The sequence below is a fragment of the Miscanthus floridulus genome, chromosome 1 (assembly GCF_019320115.1).
Source record: "Miscanthus floridulus cultivar M001 chromosome 1, ASM1932011v1, whole genome shotgun sequence".
NCBI lineage: Eukaryota > Viridiplantae > Streptophyta > Magnoliopsida > Poales > Poaceae > Miscanthus > Miscanthus floridulus.
In genome coordinates, this window is record NC_089580.1 from 125,973,417 (window position 1) to 125,999,899 (window position 26,483).

The 26,483-nt window shown below is 46.6% G+C and overlaps 3 protein-coding genes and 1 long non-coding RNA gene across 8 annotated transcripts; 3 read left to right on the forward strand and 1 right to left on the reverse strand.

Moving 5' to 3' along the window:
* The first annotated feature begins 2,662 nt into the window (after positions 1 to 2,662).
* Positions 2,663 to 4,362, forward strand: LOC136540445 (expansin-B3-like). The gene is made up of 4 exons (XM_066532456.1): positions 2,663 to 2,900; positions 3,041 to 3,150; positions 3,258 to 3,442; positions 3,774 to 4,362. Exons 1-4 carry the CDS (start codon positions 2,723 to 2,725, stop codon positions 4,093 to 4,095), a joined length of 795 nt encoding a protein of 264 aa, XP_066388553.1. The 5' UTR covers positions 2,663 to 2,722; the 3' UTR covers positions 4,096 to 4,362.
* A 2,968-nt stretch (positions 4,363 to 7,330) lies between these two features.
* Positions 7,331 to 11,089, reverse strand: LOC136540478 (uncharacterized). Of its 4 annotated transcripts, none has more exons than XR_010779964.1 (5): positions 10,951 to 11,089; positions 10,730 to 10,858; positions 9,708 to 9,833; positions 8,209 to 9,630; positions 7,331 to 8,034 (listed from the first exon to the last, which is right to left on the reverse strand). It is a non-coding gene; the product is annotated as an uncharacterized lncRNA (long non-coding RNA). The 4 variants fall into 4 exon arrangements; XR_010779966.1 differs by having other exon boundaries at positions 10,936 to 11,061; XR_010779963.1 differs by lacking the exon at positions 10,951 to 11,089 and having other exon boundaries at positions 8,209 to 8,326; positions 9,479 to 9,630; positions 10,730 to 10,857.
* Positions 11,087 to 12,793, forward strand: LOC136540456 (uncharacterized). Of its 2 annotated transcripts, XR_010779957.1 has the most exons (3): positions 11,087 to 11,914; positions 12,012 to 12,576; positions 12,693 to 12,793. XR_010779957.1 is itself a non-coding variant. In XM_066532469.1 (2 exons), the coding sequence occupies exons 1-2, from the start codon at positions 11,087 to 11,089 to the stop codon at positions 11,872 to 11,874; spliced, it is 708 nt and encodes a 235-aa protein (XP_066388566.1). The 2 variants fall into 2 exon arrangements, 1 of the variants encoding a protein (XP_066388566.1); XM_066532469.1 differs by lacking the exons at positions 12,012 to 12,576; positions 12,693 to 12,793 and having other exon boundaries at positions 11,087 to 11,466; positions 11,547 to 11,874.
* LOC136462802 (expansin-B3-like) lies at positions 12,396 to 12,808 on the forward strand. The gene is made up of 2 exons (XM_066461851.1): positions 12,396 to 12,576; positions 12,693 to 12,808. Exons 1-2 carry the CDS (start codon positions 12,396 to 12,398, stop codon positions 12,806 to 12,808), a joined length of 297 nt encoding a protein of 98 aa, XP_066317948.1.
* Positions 12,809 to 26,483: the final 13,675 nt, after the last annotated feature.

A 26,483-nucleotide genomic window follows, 5' to 3' on the forward strand; every position in this document is an offset into this window, starting at 1 on the left:
ACAAAGATTCTTCGTCAGGTGCATCACGTCGATCGAGCTACGGACCTCTAGGACTTGCCAATAGGGTAGGTCCCAAAATATAGACTTCTTCTTCCACATGGGTGCGTGACCGTTAGCGTCTTTCGGAACAGGTTGGCTTCCATGTCCTTTTCCAAAGACGACTTTCACATCATTGACCATATCGAGTACATCCTCACCGGTTCGGTTGCGAGGCTTGGTCAGGTGGTCTGCCTTCCCTTTAAAATGCTTGCCTTTCTTACGGGGTGATTTGCAGGAAGAAATCGACGATGGCCAAGGTACACGACCTTTCGACATTTTTTCAAGAATGTACCTCTAATATCACCGAAGCAGTGTGTGCATGCATTATATCCCTTGTTTGATTGTCCTGAAAGATTACTTAGAGCAGGCCAATCATTGATTGTTACGAACAACAATGCTCGCAGATCAAAGTGTTCCTGTTTGTACTTATCCCACACACGTACACCTTTTTTATTCCACAAAATGAGAAGTTCGTCAATAAGTGGTCTCAGGTACACATCGATGTCATTGCTAGGTTGCTTCGGGCCTTGGATGAGCACATGCATCATAATGAACTTCCGCTTCATGCATAACCAAGGAGGAATGTTGTAGATACTTAGAGTAACAGGCCAAGTGTTATGACTACTGTTCTGCTCTCCAAAAGGATTGATACCATCTGTACTTAAAGCAAACCTTAAGTTTCTTGCGTCATTTGCAAACTCCGGGAATTCTCTGTCGATTGCTCTCCACTGGGACCCATCAGCAGGGTGTCTCAACATATTGTCTACCTTACGGTCTTCTTTGTGCCATCGTAACAATTTTGCATGTTCTTTGTTTCTGAATAGACGTTTCAAGCGTGGTATTATAGGAGCATACCATATAACCTTGGCAGGGATTTTCTTACGCGGACGTTCGCCCTCAATATCACCAGGGTCATCTCGCCTGATCATCTCGTACGTAGTTCAACTAGTATGGATTTTCTATAATTTTCTAACTATTTTCTAAGTTTATATTTATATATACTACGTTTAGGTATGGTGATTGACAGACTACTGCGACGATATCGGGACATGTGAATAAATAACCATCCGTACTAGTTGACCTTGCTTACGTGATCATCTTGACGAGCATTTCTCCACCGGACGGCACCGTACTTGGTCAAGGAAGAGCTCCGATTCTACGAGGAAGGGAACACGGTCTTCCACGACCGTTGTCGCTCTCCCTCGTAGAATCAAAGCTCCTCCTTGACATCCGTTACCGCTCGGCAGAGAACATGCTCGCCGAGCTGAACACGGTCCGCAAGTTCAACTAGTACGGATTTGCTATAATTTTCTAACTATTTTCTAAGTTTATATTTATATATACTTTAACCTTCTTTCATGTAAATATGCAAGCTTGAAGTGATTTTGAGCTCAAATTGCTTACAAATGAAAAAAACCACAATAAAGAACCATATATATATAGTGAACAAAATGGCATAAGACAATGGTGAAAAATGAGAGTATGAGATTGGTAACCTTTACAACTGAAGAATCGACGGAGGAATCGAAGAAATCGACGGAGGAATCGAAGAATGGATGGAGGAACAATGGAGGGAGGGAGGAAGCAAGAACACTAGTGCAGTGAGTTTCAAAATGTGCTGAGCTCGGGCTCGGGGAGGAAGAAGGAGACGGCCGATATATAAAGGGAGAACATTTAGTCCCGGTTGGTGGCTCCAACCGGGACTAAAGGTAACTTTTCAACCCCGGACGTAGCCACGGCCCGGGAGTAGACCTTTACTCCCGGTTGAATCCACCAACCGGGAGTAAAAGTATACCTTTAGTCCTGGTTGGTGGCTCCAACCGGGACTAAAGGTCCCTGCCACCTCTGTCTGGCGCAGTAGCCGTTGGGCAGGGACCTTTAATCCCGGTTGGAGCCACCAACCGGGACTAAAGGTATTTCTAGTCCCGGGGAAAAAAAATTCTGGGACTAGAGCCCATTTTAGCCGAGGATCAAAGGTCTGTTCTCTACTAGTGACAATATGAAAATTTTGACCCTGTCTTTGTTTTATTGATGGCTAAACCCCAAGGTAATTGAATTTCCCTTGCTCTCTATTCTTGGTGGTCCTTCCTTGAGGATCGGCCGCCTCAAATGATTTTGCTGATGGTTTTCAAGGTTTCCTTAAGGGTGTTTGGCCCTCAAAGATATTCAGTTTTCTATTAGAGTAAAATTTATTCACAATTCATGTAGCAACGCGTAGGGTATGTTCCTCGTGTCTTCTGTTCCTAACGTGCATCGTCGCACTCACACAGCAGTACAGCACTGCTAATTTCTGAATATGAGAGTATTTTTAAAATCTCAAAAGAATTAACGGCATACCGGTACGTGGGTATTTTTTTATACTACATGAGTAATGTTAGTATATGCGATAGCTGCCAAGAAGCCGTTACTTTCTAAAATAGCGCACGCATGACCTGATGACCCGAAGGCCGAAGCCATCTCTATTCCTCCCATGATTTGCTCCAGAGCCATGTGACCCCTACCAAAGCAAGTCAGGTGCAACGGCCGTTGATGGCGATCGCGCGCGGCCCACTATGCGTTCCTCCGATGCATTTCCTGCCTATAAATACCACTGCAAGGTTGCTCTTCCTCGACCATCGAGACACACAGAACTTCTCCTGTTTGCCTGCTAATAGCTCTAATAGCTGCCCTCTCAACAAGTACTATGATGGCCACCTTGCCCTCTACAGTAGTTGCACTTCTCTTCTTGCTCCTTGCAACGTGTGGCTCATGCGCGAGACCGGTGAGCTTTAACGCCTCCGACTTCACCGCCGATCCCAACTGGGACGCTGCCAGGGCCACCTGGTACGGTGCGCCCACCGGCGCCGGCCCTGATGACGACGGTACGTATACACGAACGCCGGTGCGCGCATGCATGGTCTCATTGTGCATGCAGTGCATAGCTAGGGTTGTTTTGAACCGAGTCTGAACTACAGTGCGCCGCCGTGTGCCATGCATCAATTATTTGTTCTGCTGCATGCAGGTGGCGCCTGTGGATTCAAGAACGTGAACCTGCCGCCGTTCTCGGCAATGACATCGTGCGGCAACGAGCCCCTGTTCAAGGACGGCAAGGGCTGCGGCTCCTGCTACCAGGTAATTGGTCAGACGAAGATCCTTTGGTGCCTGCCTTAATGGAAACGGAAAGCTGGAGCATAGTTTTGATTTTTGAGTAACTAACTCCGTTTTACTTTCTTTTCCAGATACGATGCACAAACAACGATGCCTGCTCGGGCAACCCAGAGACGGTGATCATCACTGACATGAACTACTACCCCGTGGCCAAGTACCACTTCGACCTCAGCGGCACGGCGTTCGGCGCCATGGCCAAGCCCGGCCGCAACGACGAGCTCCGCCACGCCGGCATCATCGACATCCAGTTCAAGAGGTGGGTAACACGCACCGCTCGTTGCACAGAACCACCACGCACAGACGACCGGCCGGCTGATCATCAGCTGGAGGCCCTACGCCAACAGAATCATATCTCGAGACCGTCTAGCTACTTAATTTTGCCGTCGTGGAGCCCTTGCACTTTTGCTCAACCAACTCTAACGAGAACGACCGGTTTAACTGGGCCCCATGCAGATTCAATTCGCACAATATTAGTAGTACTTCCGCTTTACAATTTGGCGTTTGCGTGCATGCAGACCAGTGGACAAAGCAGTGTTCTGAAACTTGCCTAATCCAAGCATATCACATGGCTTGTTCCTCCTGTGTAGGGTGCCCTGCAACTACCCCGGGCAGAAGGTGACTTTCCACGTCGAGGAGGGCTCCAACCCCGTCTACTTCGCGGTGCTTGTCGAGTTCGAAGACGGCGACGGCGACGTGGTGCAGGTGGACCTCATGGAGGCCAACTCCGGGTCGTGGACGCCGATGCGCGAGTCCTGGGGATCCATCTGGAGGCTGGACTCCGGCCACCGCCTCACCGCGCCGTTCTCGCTGCGCATCACCAACGAGTCCGGCAAGACGCTGGTGGCCAACCAAGTCATCCCGGCCAACTGGGTGCCCAACACCTACTACCGTTCCATCGTCCAGTATTAGCAATCTGCTGCTGCGCAGCACAATAATTCGGTGTCATTGTGGTTGATTAGTTTGGTTCTAGTATTGTGTTGCTCCATGGGACTGATGAGCCACTGAGGTGCCTCAGTCAGTTACTAGTAGGGTGTTGGTGCGCGTGGCTTCATTAATTCAGGGATTTGAAGACTGGGAAATGGAGGAAGGAAAGTTAATTTGCATACGCTTTCCCGCCCATTGTCAATGCATCATGTACCCTAAGATTATAAATTATTAACGGTATTTTGTGTGCCATATTGTGTCTCTGCTTCGTTCGATATCTCTTTTGTTTCAATCATGTTTTTTTTTCTTTTGCGATCATTGTTTCAGGCGGCATGGTTATGCAGCCGACTTAAATCAACATTTCCGAAAGTATCATATATATATATGAGGGCCATTATAAATACATAGTTCCTGACAAAACCAAAACCCATCACGCGAAGTCCATACATACGTTACCTTTGATTATTTATTTTATTCATTTTCTGACTCGTATACCTCCCATTATTTATTCTTATTCCTTATTTGTCGCTTATGGTGTGGGAGTGTTTATCAGCCAGAGGCTGGAGCCTGAACTGGCATTGAAAATTTGTTGTGCCTGCAAACCTCTTGCAGAGGCCAAAGTAGAGAAAAGTTTCCTTTATTACCTAAAAAACTGCTGCTACTATTATTCAGTCTGCATTTGCCAAGGACACTACACGAACCTGATCCTGGCTTGCTAACAAGGGTACGAATCGGGAAAATACAATGTCTCGTGTGACTTCAGAATAAAATGATTGAGATTTGGAGGACAAAAGAAGGGTGCTGTTTTAGTACAAATCACGGGTTACAGGGCTGACTTATTAGCACAACCTTTTTCTGAATTCTGTTGTAAAAAAAAAACTTTTTCTGAATTGTAAACTGATTGCAGCGACAATGGGAGCACTAGCTATCACTGCACAGCGAAGTTTGTTTTTCTTTCACGCTGCCTTTTCTTCTGATGGCACTCCACTCCCGTGGATTTTGGCAATCCTGAAAAGGAACATCATCATAATTCCCTGCAACGGACAAAATCTCACCAGTGCTTAATTACAATCAGTGTGGTCCGTTGGTTCAACGGAAAGGATATGCTAATCCTCAAGTCCCTTTCCGTCCAAAGCACTTTAATTTCCCTCGTAACAAAGGTTATCTATATAGGATCGGAGTATAATTAACCGTGTGACATAATGATTTCGGCTACTGTGAGAGCCAGGCGGCAAAGTCAGATAACTTAAAGTGGCAAGAACTGGATTCTTGCCGTAATTACTGGCGTCAAACCCCGGCCAGTCACTTCCAATGACCGCACCAAATTACGGGAAGCTGCAGGTGTAGCCCTTGAACTAGCTAGCAGCGGGTGTTGGACAAGATCTGTACACCAGTTTTTGCACGGCACCTTGTTCCAGCTCCTGCCGCGATGCCATGCTAAACGCAGAGGCGAAGGTATATATAAAAGTAAAAAAAAAACAATGAGAAAAGGCAAATTTTCATCATATTTATACCTTCGTATCAAAAAAACCTCACACTCATAGAGCAAACGTACTCTTCATGGATTTATTCTAGCTATGTCCCTGAGCAAATAAACGGTGCATGCCAACAAATGGCTCCCCGCGACTACCGAGGAGACGAAGTCTGTGATTTCTCTTGACTCCTCAGAAACTTGGCGTAAATTATAACAAAATTATCAATGAAGCCTTTTTGTCAAACGATTTTTAAAATGGCTCCAGCTCCACTAAATAAGGTACTGCCAAACTGGCTAGATGCATCATGCAGGCTGATACTTGTGCAACAAAAGCGATGTGCAGCGAGGTGTTGGGTAGCAGTTTAGGTGCTGATAAGCTTTCCTTCTTAGTACTATCTCTGCCTCGTAAATTGTGACATTTTAGTTTTGTTTTAGGTTAAATTTGATCACATTTAAAGGAAAAAAAATAAACATACATGACACCAAATATGTATGCTGTGAAAATATATTCTATGATAAATTAAATGATATATTTTTAATATCATTAATATTAGTATTTTTATATAAATTTAGTAGGATTTGAGATAGTTTGACTTAATACAAGCTAAAATGTCACTTTTGAGCTAGGGACGGAGATAATAAACTATAATTACATATGTGGTATATATAGTAGTAGTACATAATAAGAGAGACAAGATGCATGAGAAAACGAGAGCCCTGCCCTGGTCTCTCAATTATCGATTTCTTTTTGTTTATCTCCGGATCCGGAACGAGACGACGTAACTGACGCTCAGATAGCTGCAGGCGCATGTGCGCGAGAACGGAGCCGGACGGCGACGGCGACGGCTCGGCATGTGAGGGGCGGGCCACCGCGAGGGAGAAGGCAACCGCCGCCGGGCCCGGGCTGTCGAGCGAACCAGTGGTGGGAAGGTCACGTCGGCCGAGGGCCCGAGGCCTCGCACCGGATTCCCGGGGCCCGCGAGATCGTCGGCCCTCGCGCTCGCACATGCCCGGCACCCGTGGCACTGCCCTTGTTGGGCCGAGATAGCTTCCAGCGCCTCTGTTGTCTAGCGGTCGCGAGCTTGTGGAAGCGAGGCCTTGTGTCATTGCGTGCTGCACAGGCCGTCCTCCCTCCCTGCTTGCCGTGCCACGCGACGCTACACGTGAGCAACGCCGGGCCTTCGGACAACACCGGCCACCGCAACAATCTGGCCGCACGTTCTGGGTCAAACTCACGTTTCCCGGGTGCTGCATGCTTCGTGCTAGTACTGCGCCTTGCAAGTGCCAGTCGATCTGATCCAGCAGTACCGTACCACCAGCACGACGATCAGATGAGCTGAGAAGCAAATCACGCATGAAGAAAAAAGGAGGCAACTTCACGTTCTCCCATGCTTGCAGTCGCAGGCTTCCCGTTCCAGCACCTTGTCAATTTGCAAATGGCATGGAGAAGGACGACTACAAGATCGAAGATCACGTGCAATCGGTGGGAGACTAGCTGCACAGTACAGGCACAGCACGGTATGTGAGACAACGCCCCATTCTGCTGGCTTCCGAACTTATACGCCACGCACCGTCGATAGACTCCACACGGATAGCGAAAATAATAGCGCCGGCTGCCATCTCCTTTAATTTGCACTAGGTTCGTTTCGTGCCCGTGCGTTGCTACGGGTTTCAAAATCCAAACGTCCCTATGTATTTTTCAGCTAACACATATGAAAGAAATATCTTGTGTGTACCATGGTTTCAATTGAGTACACAGACATGGGTAACCTAAACACTTTGTGCGGTCAAACGTCTTGCAACCACAGCTTGTAATTCTATTTATTACTATGCACCTCCTTAGAAGCCAATGATTAAAAGTCTACCATCTACACCTAAATTGTTTACTTTTTAGATCCACCATCAAAATAATACAATATATGGGTAAGATGCACTCCCATAAACATACATGGACCATGGTCAAGTAAGTCTAGTCTGTAAGCTGGGATCTTTTACCTGGGCCAAGATCAATATACTAAAAATTATTAACTTATTCAATATATAATGGTCTGGTAAATTCAATAGGAACCCATGCAAGGGCAAAACCTTTTCTTGATTGTAGCAATTTACAGCTTGGAACATGCTCGTTCAGCCTATCTTCTTATTTCCATCAGATATTGCATACACTGCAAATTTGAGAGGGCATCAGTCAAAGCCATCCTACAAGGAAGAAACACTTCATGAGACACAGAGCATAGGAAAGGGCTTGAAAAAAGTACAAGATTATTTCTAGTTCAAAGCTCATGGTCCCAACCTAGAACATGCTTCCTGTCAAGTGTAGCATTCCGCTGACCATATTCTTTTAAGCTAGCAAATTAAAAGAACATGCTTCCCGTCAAGTGTAACATTCCGCCCACCATGTACTCGACTACAGGCGGCTCAAGTACTAAGATGAATATCACAAGCATCTTCTGAATAGGTATTGACAAGCAAACAAGTAGTAAGAATTCCTAGTCCTGCTGCTACCTTACCATTCTAAACAATCTACTTATAGGTATGTGATATTCGCAATCCATAAATAAAATTGTGTGATCTCAAATAAGCAACAAGCATTTAGAAATCAGTTACTTGAAGAAGGGATGAACCTGAGGCAGCGAGGCACTGATGGGTGATCACATCAATTACACGACGGGTTGTAGGTCCATAGAACGACCGCCAATGACTCGAGGTGAATGGTGATGGCAAAGGAAAAAAAGTCAGAACCTGTATTTGCCAAAGGAATGGTGAATGGTGATGTCATCATCAAAGGAAAAAGAATGCAGAAATGTGCAAGTATGAAAGACAATAGTAGAAAGTTCCTCGCTGTGCATGCTCATTCATAGTAACAAATGGATGCAAGAAAATGGATGTTCAACCAAAGATCAACATGCTCCAAAGAAATGTCTAGAATTGTTAGTTCAACCATTTTCAAGGTCAAAGCAGCAATGAGATCTACATTGGTGACACTCAAACACTCAGTCATGCAGTTTTGTATTAAATCTAAATCCAGAATCTTTCTGCATATATGGGTCCTTGGAGTTAGTTGCATAAACTATATTGCCATACATACAAATATCCCCTCAGGCACTGTAAAATCCTTTATGAAACACTTATGAAATTCCGTCTATTAACTGGGATTGAAGGAATTCTTCATTGAGCAACCGAAAGACTTGTGTTGATGATATGAAATTTGGAACAATGTAAACATATGAGATAGATTAATAGTATATAGCTCAAACAACACACAAGAAATTCCCAGCTAAATCCTCCCAGAAGCAAACAGCCCACGAGGTCATCATATAGCTCACTTGGAGTGACAGCTAAACTCCTGGAAGTGCAGTAAGAACAAATTTTTTTTCTTCCAAATTTAGAAGATTTTACATCCATCAATAAACCAATACATTCTCGGGATTCAAGAAAAAGAGGATTTTTCATTCAGAAATCAGTAGAAATTTTGGAAAATAAAATGATTGATTGATCAGTGTAATTTGTGAAAACCAATATATGCAGCAGTGGCTATGGATGACTCTGAAAGGCAGGCTGTCCTGCTATCATATTAAGAACTACCAATATTGTAACAATGTATCTCTAGTGCTGAACATAGGACATCACTTCAAATGGAGTGTATCATGCGGTTTTTTATTTGTCCCATTCGAGCATTCGGTATTGCACAGGATTCATCAACTTTTGTTTTTTTCTTAAGTTAATGAACTGAAAGGATGAAGTTTCAGAATAGAGTATCGATAAAATTCTGAATAAAAAACAACTCATGAAATTAATCTCAGATATGATCGGAATTGGAGTGGCAAGCAGTGACTATCATTAAATTAATCTAAGATCGGATGAGTGGCAAGCAAGAGAGAGAGATTGACTAACAAATGAGATGCTGGCGACGCAATTGCAAGTGTGTTTGACGTCCGTGGGCGACGCTGTGCGACGACGCAATTGCATGTGAGGGCTTGATCCCACGCAAAAGAATGCCTGGACACAGTTGAAGTCGATGGACACACAGGCCGCCGCTCCTTCCACTGCAGTGGAAGGACGTGAGTTGCTGCATCAGAATTTGACGAAGGCAAATGCAAACAAGGTATGGCAATGTCAAAACCTGTTAGATGAGCTGAGGGAGCCCTGAAAGTGAATCAATCCATGCGATGCTGGGCCCGTGTCGACTGATGCCCAGGTCTTGAAGTCCCGTCAGATAAGAGGTATCATCGATCAACAACCTGTTGCCCTGGAGAAAATTCAGGAAAAATAAAACAGATGCACTCATGTATGGAATATGGATAGTGAAAATTTAAATTATACTGAAATAAGGACCACATTCTAATGAAAATTATAAGAAATTGCGATCAACTGTACGTGCAGGCACACCCTCAAGTCCAGTAATCACCTTCCATGTACTACCAAAAAATTAAACTGAAATAAAGGCCACATTCTAATGAAAACTGTAAATAGTGGTAAAAAGAAGCACGAAGTATTGCAGACAGATACTATGATAATTCACTCAGCCTCTAACCACCACAGATTGTGAAGCATAAGAATTAAGACAATGAACAAACACTTATCTATATCTCAGCTATCAAATACATAAGAGTAGGACCAAATAACAAACTCTATGAAACTGAATAATCTCATGCGAATAGTTGTATTGTACGAAGATACTGAATAATCTCATGTGAATAGTTGTATTGTACGAAGATGATGGAATTAGCAGGCCCCTTTTGCAGATGTATCAACAATTATTAGTCCCCTGAACTGTATCATTCTTTTGGCTATAATAATATTTAGGAACTGCTAATAGAATGGATGCTAATATTACAAGATCTGGTCAATGTACTGATCATTTATATAGGGATGTGGCAATGCAGTCCACAGGTTATTTCTACAAGAAATTTATTTTGGCAGATATGCAAAAGTTGTAGTTCCTCTGTTCTTAGGTCTGGCATTCAGTGTTCCTGTTTCTAATTGTGTTTCGATTGTATCTCAGAGCTTTGCTGCAGTGCACTAAAAATTCTAATAAGCAAACATACTGATATTCGTTCAGATAGATTTGCACAAAAAATCTAAATCAAACTGGATTTTGATTTAGACTAAGAAGAATGCAAAGAGGACTCCTGAAATTTGCACCTGAAAGAGTGATCAGATGCCCTCACAGCAGCGCCTGGATTAGTTTGTTATGCATTTCCTGCATCCTGGTGAGTGAGTGATGACCTAGAGTGGGCGTACGTGATGCATAGAGTCACCGATGTCATCTCCCTGTGCATGGAAATTCATCAAACAGTAACAGGTTGGATTGTAGTTGGAGTTCTTCAGTTGAGAAGGCAACGACGCACTAGTGCTGGATCGACCTGCAACTTGTCGTGGTAAGCACATTCAAGGCCGCCGGTTTCTCTTGTCACCGGGGCGTGGTTGGACACACAGGGAGACAATGCACGGAGGCCGTGAGAAGCCTAGGCCCGCGCGCACCGCCGAGAGAGTGAGGGCATGGGCAAACTGACACGACGAGCGCGACGATGGTGGAGGGCGACGACGGTGAGCGCGATTCCACAGTCGTCGTGCCGCATCCTCTGCCATAGGGCGAGATCCGGCGTCCCCGCGTCCTCGGCCGGCCGTCAGCTCCTCGACCTGCGCCACCTCCTTGGTCTGTCACCTCCTCCTCAGCTGGTGCGCGGGCAGATCCGGCATCGCCGCGTGCTCGACCCCCGCCGCCAGCTCCTCAACCCAATCCGCCTCCTTGGCCCGCCGCCTCTTCGTCAGCCGGTGCGAGTGCGAGGGCAAGATCAGACGCCGCCGACTCCTCGACCAGCGCCGCCGCATCGTCAGCCCGCTGCCACCTCCTTGGCCCGCCGCCTCTTCCTCAGCCGGTGCGCAAGATCCACAGCCCAAAATAACATCTTTTTACTCGTTCCTCCCCCACCCCAGCAGCCCATATTCTCACCCGCAGGCCCAACAACGCCAGCTCCCAACGGTCACGGGAGTCGGGAGGGAAGACCGCCCGCAACTCCGCGTTTTCTCTCAAACCGGCGTCCGGCGAACCCTTGCCTAACTTCGAGTGGCGGCGGCGCGGCGCCTTGGTGGCCGGCGGGCGGCGGCGGCGGCGGCACGGGGGCACTGCGCCATCGCGCACGGACGGCGGACTCCAGTCTCCTCCAGGGCAGGGGCAGGTCGGCAGCAGCATGCAGCAGCCGACGCCCGGCAGGCGGAAGCACGCACCGGGGCTGCGCGGCACCGGCCCGCGGCAGCAGCACCAGCACGCAGACACAGCAGGCTAGCAGCGACCGCCGACCAGCGAGGCAGCGAGGACATGTTCGTGTAAGTTGAGATTCAGGTTTCGAATTTCCTATTCAATTTGTTAGGAATAGCAATTTGTCCCTAAATTACTTAGCCTAGTCTCTTGATTTTATTTTAGGTCAGTATGAAGAGAGAAAATAGTGGTACTATAGATTTGAGAACTTTCTTGCAAAGGGAAGAAACAGTCACAAGATGAGGTTGAGCAAAGGGGAGTTATATGCTCAATTTATGCCAAAATTCTTGAATATATGAAATCATACTCAATTATGTGTTATATATTTCCTATATATACTATGCGGCATTATACATGTCAAATATTAGGCTGTTGGTCTGATTGTGATTGTTTTTTACCCCTATACATTTTGAATACCCAGCTCCAAAATACTAAGCCCGCCACTGATAAATACCACTGCAAGGTTGCTCTTCCTCGACCATCGAGACACACAGAACTTCTCCTGTCTGCCTACTAATAGCTCTAATAACTGCCCTCTCAAGTACTATGATGGCCACCTTGTCCTCCACAGTAGTTGCACTTGGTGCACTTCTCTTGCTCCTTGCAACGTGTGGCTCATTTGCGATACCGGTGAGCTTTAACGCCTCCGACTTCACCGCCGATACCAACTGGGAGGCTGCTAGGGCCACCTGGTACGGTGCGCCCACCGGCTCCGGCCCTGATGACGACGGTACGTATACATGGACGCCGGTGCATGCATGGTCTCATTGTGCATATGCAGTGCGTAGCGTTGTTTTGAACCGAGTCGCCGTGTGCCATCAATTGTATTATTTGTTCTACATGCAGGTGGTGCCTGTGGATTCAAGAACGTGAACCTGCCGCCGTTTTCGGCAATGACATCGTGCGGTAACAAGCCCCTGTTCAGGGACGGCAAGGGCTGCGGCTCCTGTTCAAGAACGTGAACCTGCAGCTGTTTTTTTTTTTTTTCGATGATTGTTTTAGTCATGCTTATGCAGCCGACTTAGAATCAACTTTTCCGAGAGTGGTTATGTTCGCTTGTCTTATAATCCATACATTTCAGCTTGTTTCTTTAGTCAGAACAATATTTTTCTCTCACAACAAATCAGCCAGAACAGTGTTTCGGTTTGTTTTTTTAGCGAAGCGAACGAGCCAGTATATATGAGGGCTATTCTAAATACGTGAATTATCTCAGTTCCTGACAAAACCAAAACCCATCACGCCAAGTCCATACATACGTTACCTTTGATTCCTAGACCTTTGATTATTTATTTTATTCATTTTCTGATTCTTATACCTCCCATTATTATTTATTCTTATTCCTTTGTAGCTTATGGTGAGAGTGTTTATCAGCCAGAGCCTGGAGCCTAAACTACAATGAAAATAAAATTGGTTGTGCGTGCAAACCTCTTGCAGAGGCCAAAGTAGAAAAGTTTCCTTTACCTTAAAAAAAACTCCTATTATTCAGTCTGCATTTGCCAAGGATGCACTACACGAACCTGATCCTGACTTGCCAACAACGGCACGAATCGAGAAAATTAAATGTCTCGTGTGACTTCAGAATAAAATGATTAAATGTCTCGTGTGACTTCAGAATGAAATGATTTGAGATTTGGAGGACAAAAGGAGGACAGTGTTTTAGTGCAAATCGCTGGTTCTGGGGCTGACTTATTAGCATAGACAACCATTTTCTGAAGTATAAACTGATTGCAGCGGCAATGCGAGCACTATAAATTCATTTGTTACTTACATCATTACATGGGATGTTCCCTTTCCCCCCACCCCACCCCCCCCCCCCCAGCGCTCCCTTGGGCGACTCGGGGGCGACCTCGTCAGCGCCCCTCAGGCTTCCACCTCCCTCCTCCCCTCCGGCCGCCGTCGCCGTCCTCCGATGTGCGGCGGTGGCGGCCAGCAGCAACCCGAAAAAAGGTGTCCGTTGCGGTCCCTTTCCTTCCCCTCCTCCACCACCATGCCTCTTCTCAGGGTTTCTCCGACGAGTTCACGGTCGGCGGTCTGGATCCAGGCCCCTTGGGGTCGGATCTGGCCTCTCCCTTGCCGGATCTGCGGCGTCGCCGGCAGGGCCGCTCCTGGAGCGGGTGCTGGCGCTTCGTTACCGCGGTGGCTTTGGCTTCGCGTTGTGGCGTTCGGTGCTCCGGTCCTCCCCTCACAGCGTCCTAGGGAGGCCTCGTTCCAGGCGACTGCCGCTGGCCGTGGGAGGTGAAGGGCGCCAGCCGTTCCTCCGGATCTGTGGCCTCGACGTCCGTGCCGAGCGGACGCTGCGGGCTTGCGGCCGGATCTGGTCGGTCGGTGGCCTGGGGAGGCTGCCAGGCCCTCCTAGGCGCCTGGGGCTGGGGCGGCAGCGACTAGTGCCCAGATCTGGCCGGCCCTCAGCCTAGGGCCCGGCTCCCACCGTCTGCTCAGATGTGTAGGCCGGTGACCCGCTCCGCAGCGGGCGGGTCCTTGGCATGTGCTGGCCACGGCCAGGCTAGCGGCGCGGCTTGGTCGCTCCGGCTTCGATGTACGCTGTTCTATGGTCGTCGTTTTGCGCGGGGCGTGGTGTGGTGCTTGCCGGCCTGGCTGCTTTGCTGCCGGACTCCTCCCAGACCCACGGTGTTGCATTGCTTGGGTGTCTACCCTGCCCATCTTCTTGCTCGGACCGGCGGTGGTGGCGCAGTCTGCGTCATGTTTCTTCCTGAAGGCATCGTCGAAGCTTGTCTTCATCGTGCGTGTCGCCGGGGTGGGTTCTAGGATGAAAAGTCCAGTGTGCTTTTGTCAACGAAGATGGCGTCTGCGGATGGCAGTTCCCTTCATGAAGGCTTCGTTGGAGCGCTCTTGCGGCTGTGCCTCGGCTCCTTCCGCTTCTCTGCCTGGAGTTGCTCCATACTGTGCTGTACCTGTTTGTGCTTCATGCCTTTCTTCGCATCAGTCTGCCCTGCCTCAGTTGATGCTACCGCTGCAGTCGCTTGGCTGTTCATAGCGGCTACGACCTGGTCATTGTGGATGTTGCCGCCGCAGTCACGCGGTTCACAGCGGCTACCTAGTCGCTGTTGATGTTGCCGTTGCAGTTGATCGGTTCACAGCGGCTACTTGGTCGCTGTTGATGTTGCCGATGCAGTCGCTCGCTTGTTCACAGCGGCTACCTGGTCGCTATTGCTCTCTTGGCGGATGCTTTGCCGCCGTTTCTTATTATCGGTGGATACTTTGTCACCGTGGCTTTGTTTCTGAGTTGGCAGCCTTTGTGTTGAATTGATTTTTTTCTGCAAGTCTAGTTGGTTAGGGCTGTGGTGGAGAGTCATCTCCCTTCCGCCTTTCTTGCTTGTTTTTTTTGTTTCCTTGTATCGGGTGCTCGGGGGTCTTGGTAATCTTGGGATTACCGGGATGCCTATTGTTATAACTGTTTAACTACTTCTACTTTCTCTTAGGCTCCGTTCGCGTGCCCTTAAATCTGACTTGATCCGCTTCTTTTTTTATCTGAAATAGTGTTTTTTCTCATAAATTCCTCCATATTCCTCTGGAATTTCTCCAAACTGAACGGAGCCTTAATGAAAAACGGGCTGCCGATCGCGAAAAAAAAATGCGAGCACTACCAATGCACAACGAGGTTTGTTTTTTCTTTCGCGCTGCCTTTTCTTCCGACGATGGCACTCCATTCCCGAGGATTTGGCAATCCTGAAAAAGGAACATCATCATAATTCCTGCAACGGACAAAATCTCACCAGTGCTTAATTACAATCAGTGTGATCCGTTGGTTCAAAGGAAAGGATCTGCTAATCCTCCAACACAACGAGTCCCTTTCCGTCCAAAGCACTTTAATTTCCCTCGTAACTAAGGTTATCTATATATATATAGGATCGGAGTATAACTAACCCTGCGACACAATGATTTTCGGCTACTGTGAGAGTCAGGCGGCAAAGTCACCACTTTATATATTACTCCCCCGTTCTAAATTATAAGTCGCTTTGATTTTTTTTATAAAATTGCTATGTATCTAGACTTATATATTGTATCTAGATGCATAATTAAATTGATGTAAAAAAAATTCAAATTGACTTATAATTTGGAATGGAGGGGATAAATAACTTAATTAAAGTGGCAAGAACTGGATTCTTGCCGTAATTACTGGCGTCAAACCCCAGTCACTTCCAATGACCGCACCAAATTACGGGAAGCTGCAGGTGTAGGCGTGTAGCCCTTGAACTAGCTACCAGCGGATGTTCGACAAGATATGTACACCCATTTGCATGGCACCTATTCCAGCTCCGTCCGCGAAGCCATGCCAAACGCAGAAGCGAAGGTATATATACTACTGTCACGTAAAAGTGAAAAAAATGATAAAAGTCAAATTTTCATCATATTTATACTGTCATATCACAAATCCTTACACTCATAGAGCAAACACACTCTTCACGGATTTATTGTATCTACGTCCCTGAGCAAACGGTGCGTGCCAACAAATGGCTCCCCATGAAAAATGGCAGAAAAACCGAAGCCATTTTTCTACTGAGGAGCCCAAAGTCTGTGATTTCTCTTGACTTCTCATAAACTTTGTCAAATGTTCTTTGAAATGGCTTCAGATCCACTAAATAAGGTACTCCACAAGAGAAGGCAGAGGCAAAGCCCTGCCAAACTGGCTAGATGCAACATGCAGGCTGGTACTTGTGCAACAAAAGCGATGCGTTGCGAGGTGTTGGGTAGTAGTTCGGGTGCTGATAAGTTTTCTTTTGTAGTACTATCTCTAAATTGTGACATTATATTTTAGTTTTGTTTTAGGTTAAATTTGATCATATTTATCAGAAAAATATAAACATTCGTGACACCAAATATGTATCATGTGAAAATATAGTTAATTAATATAGTTAATATTAATATTTTTATATAAATTTAGTTAGGTTTGAGATAGTTTGACTTAATACAAGCTAAAATGTAACTTTTGAGATAGGGACGGAGATAATAATAGACTAATATAATAGTATATATGTGGTATATATAGTAGAGTACATAATAAGAGAGACAAGATGCATGAGAAAACGAGAGCCCTGCCCTGGTCTCAATTATCGGGTTTTTTTTTTTTTTGCTCTCCTGGAACAGTTGTTTATCTCCGAATTCCGGAATGAGACGACATAACTGACGCCCCGATAGCTGCAGGCGCATGTGCGCGAGAGCGGAGCCGGCCGGCGACGGCTCTGCATGTGAGGGGCGGGCCACCGCGAGGGAGAAGGCAACCGCCGCCGGGCCCGGGTTGTCGAGCGAACCGGTGGTGGGAAGTCACGTCGGCCGAGGGCCCGAGGCCTCGCACCGGACTCCCTGGGCCCGCGAGATCGTCGGCACTAGTTGCATTGCCCTTGTTGGGCCGAGATGAGGCTTCCAGCTCACGGTAGCTTGTGGAAGCGAGGCCTTGTGTTGCTCCAAAAAAAACAAAAAAAAGCCGGCCCTCCGTCCCTGCTTGCCGTGGCACGCGACGCTAACCGCTGCCCACGCTACACGTCCGTGAGCAACGCCGGGCCTGCGGACAACAGCGGCCTCCGGGACAATCTGGCTGCACGTTCTGGGTCAAACTCGACTTTTGCTGCACGTTTCCCGGGTGCTGCTTCGTGCTAGTCGCTGCTTCCGTTTGGCGGTGGACGAGTGAACCATCAACTGGACCGTGCAAGTGCCAGTCTGATCCAGCAGTACCGTACCACCAGCAGTCCAGCACGATGATCAGATGAGCTGAGATGCAAAGCCGCAAAGGACGACAGACGCCAGGCAGACTCAAGTACACACGCATGAAGAAAAAAGAGGCAACATCACGTTCTCCCATGCTTGCAGTTGCAGCCTTCCAGTTCCAGCACCTTGTCAATTTTGCAAATGGCATGGGGAAGGACGGCTACTACAACTACAAGATCGAAAATCACGTGCAATCAGTGGTAGACTGCTGCACAACACAGGCACGGTACGTGAGACAACGCCCCGTTCTGCTGGCTTCCGAACTTGTACGCTACGCATCGTCGATAGACTCCACACGGATAGCGAAAATAATGGCGCAAGATCACGGTCGTCGTCGTCTCCATGGCCAAAGCTTGAGTGCAAATCCTTGCCACTGCAACGGGGATCTTTAATGACTTCAATAAAGAAGTAAAATTATTCTGGTTCCTTATCATCAACCAAGGGATACACATAGCCTTTAAATGCTACAAATTTATTCATCAAGCACGCACACAGACATAGGCCCCGTTCGCTGGTTTGAAACTTGGCTAAAACTAGCTGGTTGTTGTGAGAGAGAAATACTGTAGCGGCTGAAACTGGCTGGTTGTTATGAGGAAGAGCTAGGGATGAAAACGGATTGGATACGGACGGATATCACTGATATTATATTTATTTTCATATTTTTGTCCGGATTCGGATTCGAATACGGATAGTGTCAACTATGTCGGATAGGATACGATTGGATATCGACATCATAAATATGCGATTTGAGTATTCGGATACGGATATGGTATCGGATGTTGGATATCCGGACTCGGATACGGACAGATCTCACCCCCTCTAAACGGATTCGGTTTCGAATACGGTCGGAAAATATCCGTACCGTTTTCATCCCTAGGACGAGCAGCCGGCTGGTCAGCCGGACCATACCAACGAACGCGCCCATAGTGGTAGATTTATTTGGACTAAACCTAAACAAATAAATCTTTCACTTAACTATAAACAATTAAAGAGTGGGTCTCCTCTCCTCCTTGCCAATGGTGGCCTTGTAGGAGATGAAGAAAGAGGGGGCTAGGCTGTGACTGCAAGAGTGCAAAGAGGGGTGACTTATTGCTGATTTTCAGCACTCACCCGAATCTCTAGTGCCCCTCTAGGGAGGTCACTAGAGTTTAGGCCTGTCGGCTTAACCCCTGTTCTAACCGTTGGTTGTTCTAACAGTTGGCTCGGCTCTACGGGAGCATTGGATTTGTCATGTGATATCAAGACTGGAACACTAGATAATAGGTTCCGCAGGGGTTCACGTGGCGGCGATCCAAACAACACGCGACAAATTCAAAATTGATAGCTTACTCTGATGGGGACCACCGTACCTATATGGAGGTGCCCTAGAGCTCTCAGGTGGCTAAATAGAATGTTTTTTTTTTGTCACTGGAATGTTTCAGTGATGGGCACCTGAGAGGCACGGAAGTAAGGGCCTTTTGACCATTGGCTTCCAGCGGCCATTTGCACAAGGTGCTTACCTTTGGGGACCGAAAATCTTCGGTGGTTACTCCACCAAGGGCATCAAAGAAAGCATCCGGACAATGACTAGATTAGTTTAATCTCAATCGTTGGATCTCACTCACCGTTTCTTCTATGGTGCTTGTTCAGTGCCCACGGGAGTATTCCAGTGGGTAAGCAGACAACCTAGCAAGAGTGCATAATGGCTAGTTTTCTTTGGAGGCTTATAAATAGGGGTGTGTCGGCCGTTTGGGCTCTCTTGTCCATTCTAATTGATACACACACCCTAGAGGAGCTCAGAACACTTCCCACTCGCTTGCTAGAGATTTGATCTAGAGTTAGATTTGGAGTGATCTAGTGCATTTTGAGAGTTTGTATCTAGTGGCACTAGTTCATCGTTGAGCTGTGGATTTCTTGTTACTCTTGGTAGCTGCCGCCACCTCGATGTCTTGGAGATGCGGTGGATCGTTGAGGACCTTGTGGTGATTGTTTGGTGGCTTCGATCGAGATTCATTGTGAGGGGTTTCGTACTCACCCCACGGGAGATCGCGAAGCGCCTAGATCAGTTGGCTTCATGTGAGCGCACACATCAGGGCCAAGCTTGAGGGCTTGTTGAGCTTGCGAAGCAACTGTCAAAGGACCCACCTCAATAGGGACATAGGTTGTTGGCAAGCAACCAAATCTTGGGTGAAAAATTCTTGTGTCTCTTGCCCCTTGTTGTTTGCCCTCTCTACACTCGCTTTACATTCATATACTTGCATGCTTGTGTAGTTGTAGCCCTAGTTATTGAGTAGAGTAGTTTGTGTAGTTGTTTTAGCTCAACTAGTGTGTTAGTTTGCCTCAGTAGCTTGTGTGTGATCTAGTTTAGTCAAAAACCTGGCTACTAGATTTGTTTAGGAGGCTTGCTTGTGTTGTAGGCTAGGCAAAGTAGTGGCTATTAGGATTGTGTTTTGTACTAATTGCCTTTGCCAAGTGTCTTTGTCTTTGTAGGAAAATTTTTATAGGCTATTCACCCTCCCCTCTAGTCGTTTAGATCCTTTCACATACCCAACAAGTCAAACCCCTCTTGCGCCTTTCGGTGACCATTAACAACTTAGAGTAGTTCAATTACTTAGCTAGGACCAGAGCCATAAAGTCCAGTCATTATGGAGAGTAACTAGAGCACTAAAATGCCAAATGTTCTAGCCCCTTTGTCCATGTTGCTAAAAACAAACATTTTAACATAAGTTGCATAATCGATTCACTACTACATTTGCACCTTTCACAGCCACGTCGTAACCCCCATCGCATTCCAATTTTGGCCTCGGCAGTAAGCTATCGGCAGTGATAGTCGTAGTCATCACCGTCCCTATCTGAGACCATCTATGATGTACACTCACACCGCCATATTGGCTTATGATCTGTTTGTTATAACGTCCTTACTTTCGTCGCATTGGAGCACGCCCCGGTTGTGTTGGTATACACTAACACCGCCATGTTGGCTTATGATCCCTCCATGATCAGGTCGTTGTTTTCGTTGCATTGGAGCACGACCCGCCTGTATTGCTGTACACTAACACCGCCGTGTTGGCTTATGATCCATCCGTGATTAGGTCGTTGTTTTCGTCATGTTGTACCACGACCCGCCTGTGTGGGTGTACACTAACACCGCCGTTTTGACCAATGATCAGGATCACAGTCGCCTTGCACAACAACCCAATTGTGTGCAGTGCGTGTTCACCATCGCTTTGGCGCTCGATGTGTCTGTGTCGAGGTGGACATCACCATCACTTCAGCGTATAAACCGTCTGGTCATCGGTAATTGTCACCGTCGCATTGCAGTACGATTCGGCGGTGATACACTATTGACCCCTGATGCATGAGATGAATAGCGGCGGTGTTAGCCGTCTGCTTCACCAACGACGAGTGTTACGGCAGTGATGACCAAATAGACAACAACCCTTACATCCGACAGTGACAGAATTGCATCCAGTTTTCATAATTTATTTACTAATTCAGATGGGCCTTAATAACTTACTGAACACACACTATACAGATATAATCATTACACATCATTCATCATGTCCACAACGAAGAGTACTTTTTATAATAAGAAGCGACACTAACATAACAACTATGTCAACTCAAGAATTAACACAAGCGATACATAGATAGGAGAATAAAGGTTCTGCTCTCTACAGACTTACATAACAGAAATGAGGTATATGTGCTCCGCACCTTTAGATTGGCACTCCTGCTTGCATGGCAAAGCTTTCTTCAGCTTGGTAGCCAGTGCACCATGGAACCCCTCTTCTGCCTCTCTTAGCCATTGCTGGAAAATCGTTCAAAAGCACTCAGACTCCACAACCTGCACAAAGCAACAACATTAATAATATTCAACATACAATTGTTTTAGTTACCAAGGCAAAATTGGACTGTATAGAGAATCAAAACAACTCCCTACCTGAAGAAAGAACAGCATATGCAACTTTACTGCTCTCCTACTGACTCCATGAACAAGGGAACATAAGGAAGATAGTGAGATCCCTCTGGACGTAGCCTCTAGGTAGGTCTACGATACCGCACGACCTGGTCTAGGAGGACAAGAACTTTTCTGAGGTTCATGTCATATGCGATCAGTTTTTTGTCCACGCCAACAAGGAAAATCAAATTCCATTCTAGGTGAACTGCAATCACTCTATAGTTCACATCGCAAACATCATAACCAAATTGAATATTGTCCCGTCCAAATATCTCCAGCATGGTCACCGTATGCTTCAGTGTCCAGTTATTAGTACCATAGTCTTCTAGGATCCAGAATGAAAGCTGATACTTCTTAAACATACTAGCAGTACATAAATATAACTGACCCTGAGCTTCATGGATGGAGATTGCTTTACCACGTGGCCTACGAATTTTCCTCCATGTCTTTCCTTGCATATCAACAACAACTATCTGGGACAATTCTAGCCAGTGCATAGAACCATTAAGGAACACACTTGTCGAATATGTGCATACAACACCCTCGCATCATTCAGATTCCTTAAACATCCATGTTGCACTCTTAGATGAGTAGATGCTCACACCTATGGACTCTCCCGCCCTCTTCTTCCCATATTCAATCACATGGAAGTGCGAGGAGATTATCGGATGGAACCCCAAGCGAGCTGAACCAAAAGAACAATTGTTATCCGGTAGTAACTACCATTTGTTAGTTACCGTATTGCAGACAACGTAGCAAAACCCAATGCACCAGCATAGGATGAGCCCGCGGCAGCAATCTGAGATCACAACATCCTCAATGGGGAAGGGCAAGAAGGTCAAGGAGGGGTATTCATCGTTGATGCTGATGAACTTGCATTTGCCTTTCTAGCAACGATAGAAGAATCTGGTGATAATCTAGGGTAGCTCCTTATGGTACTCGGATTCGTAGATGAGGCAGTTCTAGGAGCGGCAGACACACTTGCAGCTACACAAGGTGTAGGTGATGAGGCATTGGAGGATGAGGACAAAGACATGGTGTATGAGGATGACCACTTTGTTCCTCTTGTTGGGGGCCTCCTCCTCCATCTTTAGTTCTTGACTAGGATTTGGTGGAGCGGGGTCGACAATGGAAGCGGTTGCGCTATCGCCTAAATTAGAGAAAGAGCGCCTACGGGGATTGGGTCGTGAGCTCCTTAGTAAACAAATGGAAGCTTGTTTCATACTCAGATGAGTGAAGAGGGGAATAAAAATCCAAGAAAGATTGAGGGAAGTGCAAAAGAATTACCATTGCCTTTGGATCTTGTGGGATTGGTGGCCATGGCAGTGATGAGTAGCAGCCTGGTCATCTGTGGATTTATGCGGGCCCTGTTAGTGAGGCATACTGCCGTGGGGTACTAGCTTGTTGGCGGTGATGGCGGCTTATACCCCGCTGAGTAGGGGTGGTCATGCAGTTCAGTACTGTGGAGCAAGGAGCAGCGATGAGGAACAAAAGCTATGGGTGAGGAGAAAGACATAGGGTGGGGAGCGTGCTTTGTAAGCAACCCTTTCAGACATGGGAATGGAAATTGTGCACAACTTTGTAAAAAATGCGTGGGCTTGGAAATTGATGAAAGTATTACCAACCAGACCGTATGTAGGCAGCAGTGAAAGCTACTGACAGTGGTGAATGGGTCCTACGAAGATGTTCTAGGAGCCACCATGCCACTCTCGCCGTGGACGGTGGCGACTGCTGCCTGGTTGATGGCATCACTCATTCTACCTGATTGTAAACCATCACTCGTTCTACCCGACTATAACTAGAAAAATGTTAGATTAAGGGCCTGTTTGGTTTCCTCCTACTAAAGTTTAGAATGAAACTCTCCATTGAGAAGGGGTGTTTCATCCATATTTCATTTATTCTACATGACGTGGCCGTATTGGAAACAACGTAATGAAACTCTCCACTGAGATTGGCCTAAGTACGAACTGAACTAGAACTGAGTCCAGCATTCAACAATAAATCTTCCATTAATATCTTATAGCCTACATACAATCTATGGGTCCAGGAATTGAAATATGACATTCCAACGATCCTCATAACTTGCTATGCTTTGGATAAGGGTCATTTGCATCTATCTCCTTAATACGTTCAATCAATGATGGAGCTAGGTGCAACAACATTCTTTCATTTGCAAAGACCTTACAAGTATGGGGGTAACCCATACCCGACTAAATAGGAGAATGGAGATAGGGAACAACCTCATGAAACTTCCTCTAACATCCCCATGGGAGCAGTGGGAGGAAGAGGCAAAGCAGAGCAACGAGGATATATATTCCCACATCTAGATTGCATTCGTGAGACAAAACTATTCTAGCTCACGAAACCCATCCAGGGCCCTTGCTCTAGTGAAAGCTCCGGAAGATCCACCGGTGCTAGGGCCCTTACTCCAATGAAAGCTCTCCATGGTTTCAATTCTGTATGCTCTAACCACAGATGGCGATTAGTAGCAGGACCGTACCATGGAGGCGTTCCTCCCTACCTTCACGAAACATCCTCTGACACCCTCGATGAGCGGACATAGCCGTGCCCAAGTGATGGTGAAAGCTGATCTTGAAGGCCTTCTACCAACGGTGCCAGAAGTTGATGGAGGTCTAGGGTAGTCATGGCGATGGCAGACTAGGAGCAACTAATGGGTTTCTCTAGTTTGTCCATTGGTAAGGGAGGAAGAAGTTTGGGATTGAAGTGCACTTAAGAGGCTCGCCTTACCTTTGCTTAAATAGCCCCACCTCAAGACACGAGCGGGGAAGGAACAATCAAGATCCATGACTTGTGCGATCACCCATGTGGGTCACGAGCGACGATGCGGCGAAGATGACAGGAAGTGGAAAACAAGGCAGTTTACATTCACTTGCACATTTCAAACTATCTAAAGGACAGTCTTAGTGGGACATTCATTTTCATTAAATAGGCTGTGTCCCCCATGCGATCTTAGTGGAGCATGCTTCTCCCACACGATCTTAGTGGAGCACTCTTGTCCCACATGATCTTAGTGGAGCACGCTTTAGGTCGCCTGCTCCGCTACTTCCTCATTCTCATTCTTGCGCGCTCGCAGCCTCTTCTCCGCCCACCGAGATGGATCGTGGCAAGCATCCTCAAGAGGAGTCACCGGAGATCGAAGGGCCACCACCATGTCTCTAAGCCTATGTGCACAGGCAAGGGTAAGTTTTTGAGCAATGTTTTGAGATTATGATTGACCTATGCTGATTGGTGATGTTTCCAGGGCCGTTTCCCACGCCGCATCTAGAGGGGCCACCAACGTCCCCCATGCCGTGACCCCACTGACTGTAGGGTCAAGTTCATCCTCCTCATTATCGTCTTCCTTAGATGACTGGCGGGAGTTCTCTAAGCTCATCTATGTGGTGGACGGGGCCCACCAACGCTACTCTGATGCCACCCACGAGGTGGGTCGGCTGGAGCACTGCCTCGATGCTGTTGGGGTGGCGCTCACTAGCCTCGGAGAGGGAGATTGCCACCATGCAGGAGGTGACTGTAACACCCTAGGTGTTTGTCACCAGTTAAGCAGTGGGTTTGTGCTCCAACATGGCAAGTTTAGTGGTAATCAAGAGCTCTAGTTCAAACTTGTAAGTGGTGACAAAGGTGTTGGGATCAACTCTCTAAGAATGAGCCCCAACTTAAACTTGGACAACACACCTTGCTTCTATGTTGACCCTTTTCAGAGGTATGCTTGAGTAATGTGGAAGGTGCCCCTTTTCATGTGCCTCACATCTATTTCCATCTACATTGACTATTGGAAAAGTTTCATGAAGTTTGGAGTCAAGAAGTCACATGAAATGATAAGTTATAACCTTACTTGAATTGCTGTATTAAGTGAATGGAAACATGGGATGTCGACCAAACCTTGGTACCTTGCCCAAATGACTCTAATTGAACTCTACCACAAAAATCATGAAGGGTCCATGTTGAGCAAATGCTAAGAAAATGCCTCAATCGGTCTAAAACTCCAATTTAAGGTTTATTGTGATGCTGCTTTGACCAAGGTCAAATAATAGTGTGGAAACAAGTTATAAAGTTTGACCTTAAATAAAAGTTAAAGTTTTAGTGGAGTACAACAAACTTTATTTTTGGACCTAGCCCTGATTCAACTCCTAAATTGCTCAAACAGTGGCCTCAAGTTCGAATGTAGTACTATTTTGGCTCCTCTGAATCTTTTCTAAGTCCCTGATTGACAACAATGAGTTGACATGTTGTGACATTTTTATCTTCCTAATTCATATGGTAACTCAACTAGATTCCTTAATATGAGTTGAAGTACACTTTGCTGATCTTAAACGTATCACATCATCAATGTCCTGGCCCTATTCAGATTCCTGATAGATCCATGCTACAGTTTTAGACGAGTAGATCTCCACACCTAGGTACTCCACGTCCTCCTCCTCCACAAATTCAATCACATGGAAGTGCGAGGAGGCTGTTGGATCAAACCCCAATCGAGCCTAACCAACAGCATGGATGCTAGGCGGCAGTACCCGCAAATTCTTGGTTGCTAGATTATAGACGACATAGTAGGATCTAGCAGCCTCAATGCACAAGCATAGGACAAGGCCATTATGGCAATCTAAGACAGTTACTTTGTCAATGGGGAAGGGCAAGAAGGACAAGTCGGGGTGTTCATCGGTGATGCTGGTGAAGTTTCGCTCGCCTTTCTCGTTGTCATAGAAGAAGTCAGCCACAGTCTAGGGCAGCACCTTACAGTTGTTGGAGATGAGGTGGTTCTAGGAGCGACATACACATTTGCAGCATAACAAGGAGTAGGCAAGGAGGCAGGGGAGGATCTCCAGAACAATATCTTCTGTGAGGCTGGTCAGTGCATTTCTGTTGTTGGGGGCCGTCTCCATTTCAAAGAGCCTGCGATCGTCATTGTGCAGTAGGATGAGAGCTTCCTTAGTAATGAGATCACTAAAGAGGAAAAT

Bases quoted from the DNA above. Each gene is read 5' to 3' on its own strand.
- LOC136540445 (XM_066532456.1), top strand. From the start codon at position 2,723: ATGATGGCCACCTTGCCCTCTACAGTAGTTGCACTTCTCTTCTTGCTC. The intron at 3,151-3,257 runs GTAATTGGTCAG...TTTCTTTTCCAG, and splicing joins GCTGCGGCTCCTGCTACCAG to ATACGATGCACAAACAACGA. The intron at 3,443-3,773 runs GTGGGTAACACG...CCTCCTGTGTAG, and splicing joins ATCGACATCCAGTTCAAGAG to GGTGCCCTGCAACTACCCCG.
- LOC136540456 (XM_066532469.1), top strand. From the start codon at position 11,087: ATGGGCAAACTGACACGACGAGCGCGACGATGGTGGAGGGCGACGACG. The intron at 11,467-11,546 runs GTGCGCAAGATC...TCTCACCCGCAG, and splicing joins CGCCGCCTCTTCCTCAGCCG to GCCCAACAACGCCAGCTCCC.
- LOC136462802 (XM_066461851.1), top strand. From the start codon at position 12,396: ATGGCCACCTTGTCCTCCACAGTAGTTGCACTTGGTGCACTTCTCTTG. The intron at 12,577-12,692 runs GTACGTATACAT...TTCTACATGCAG, and splicing joins CTCCGGCCCTGATGACGACG to GTGGTGCCTGTGGATTCAAG.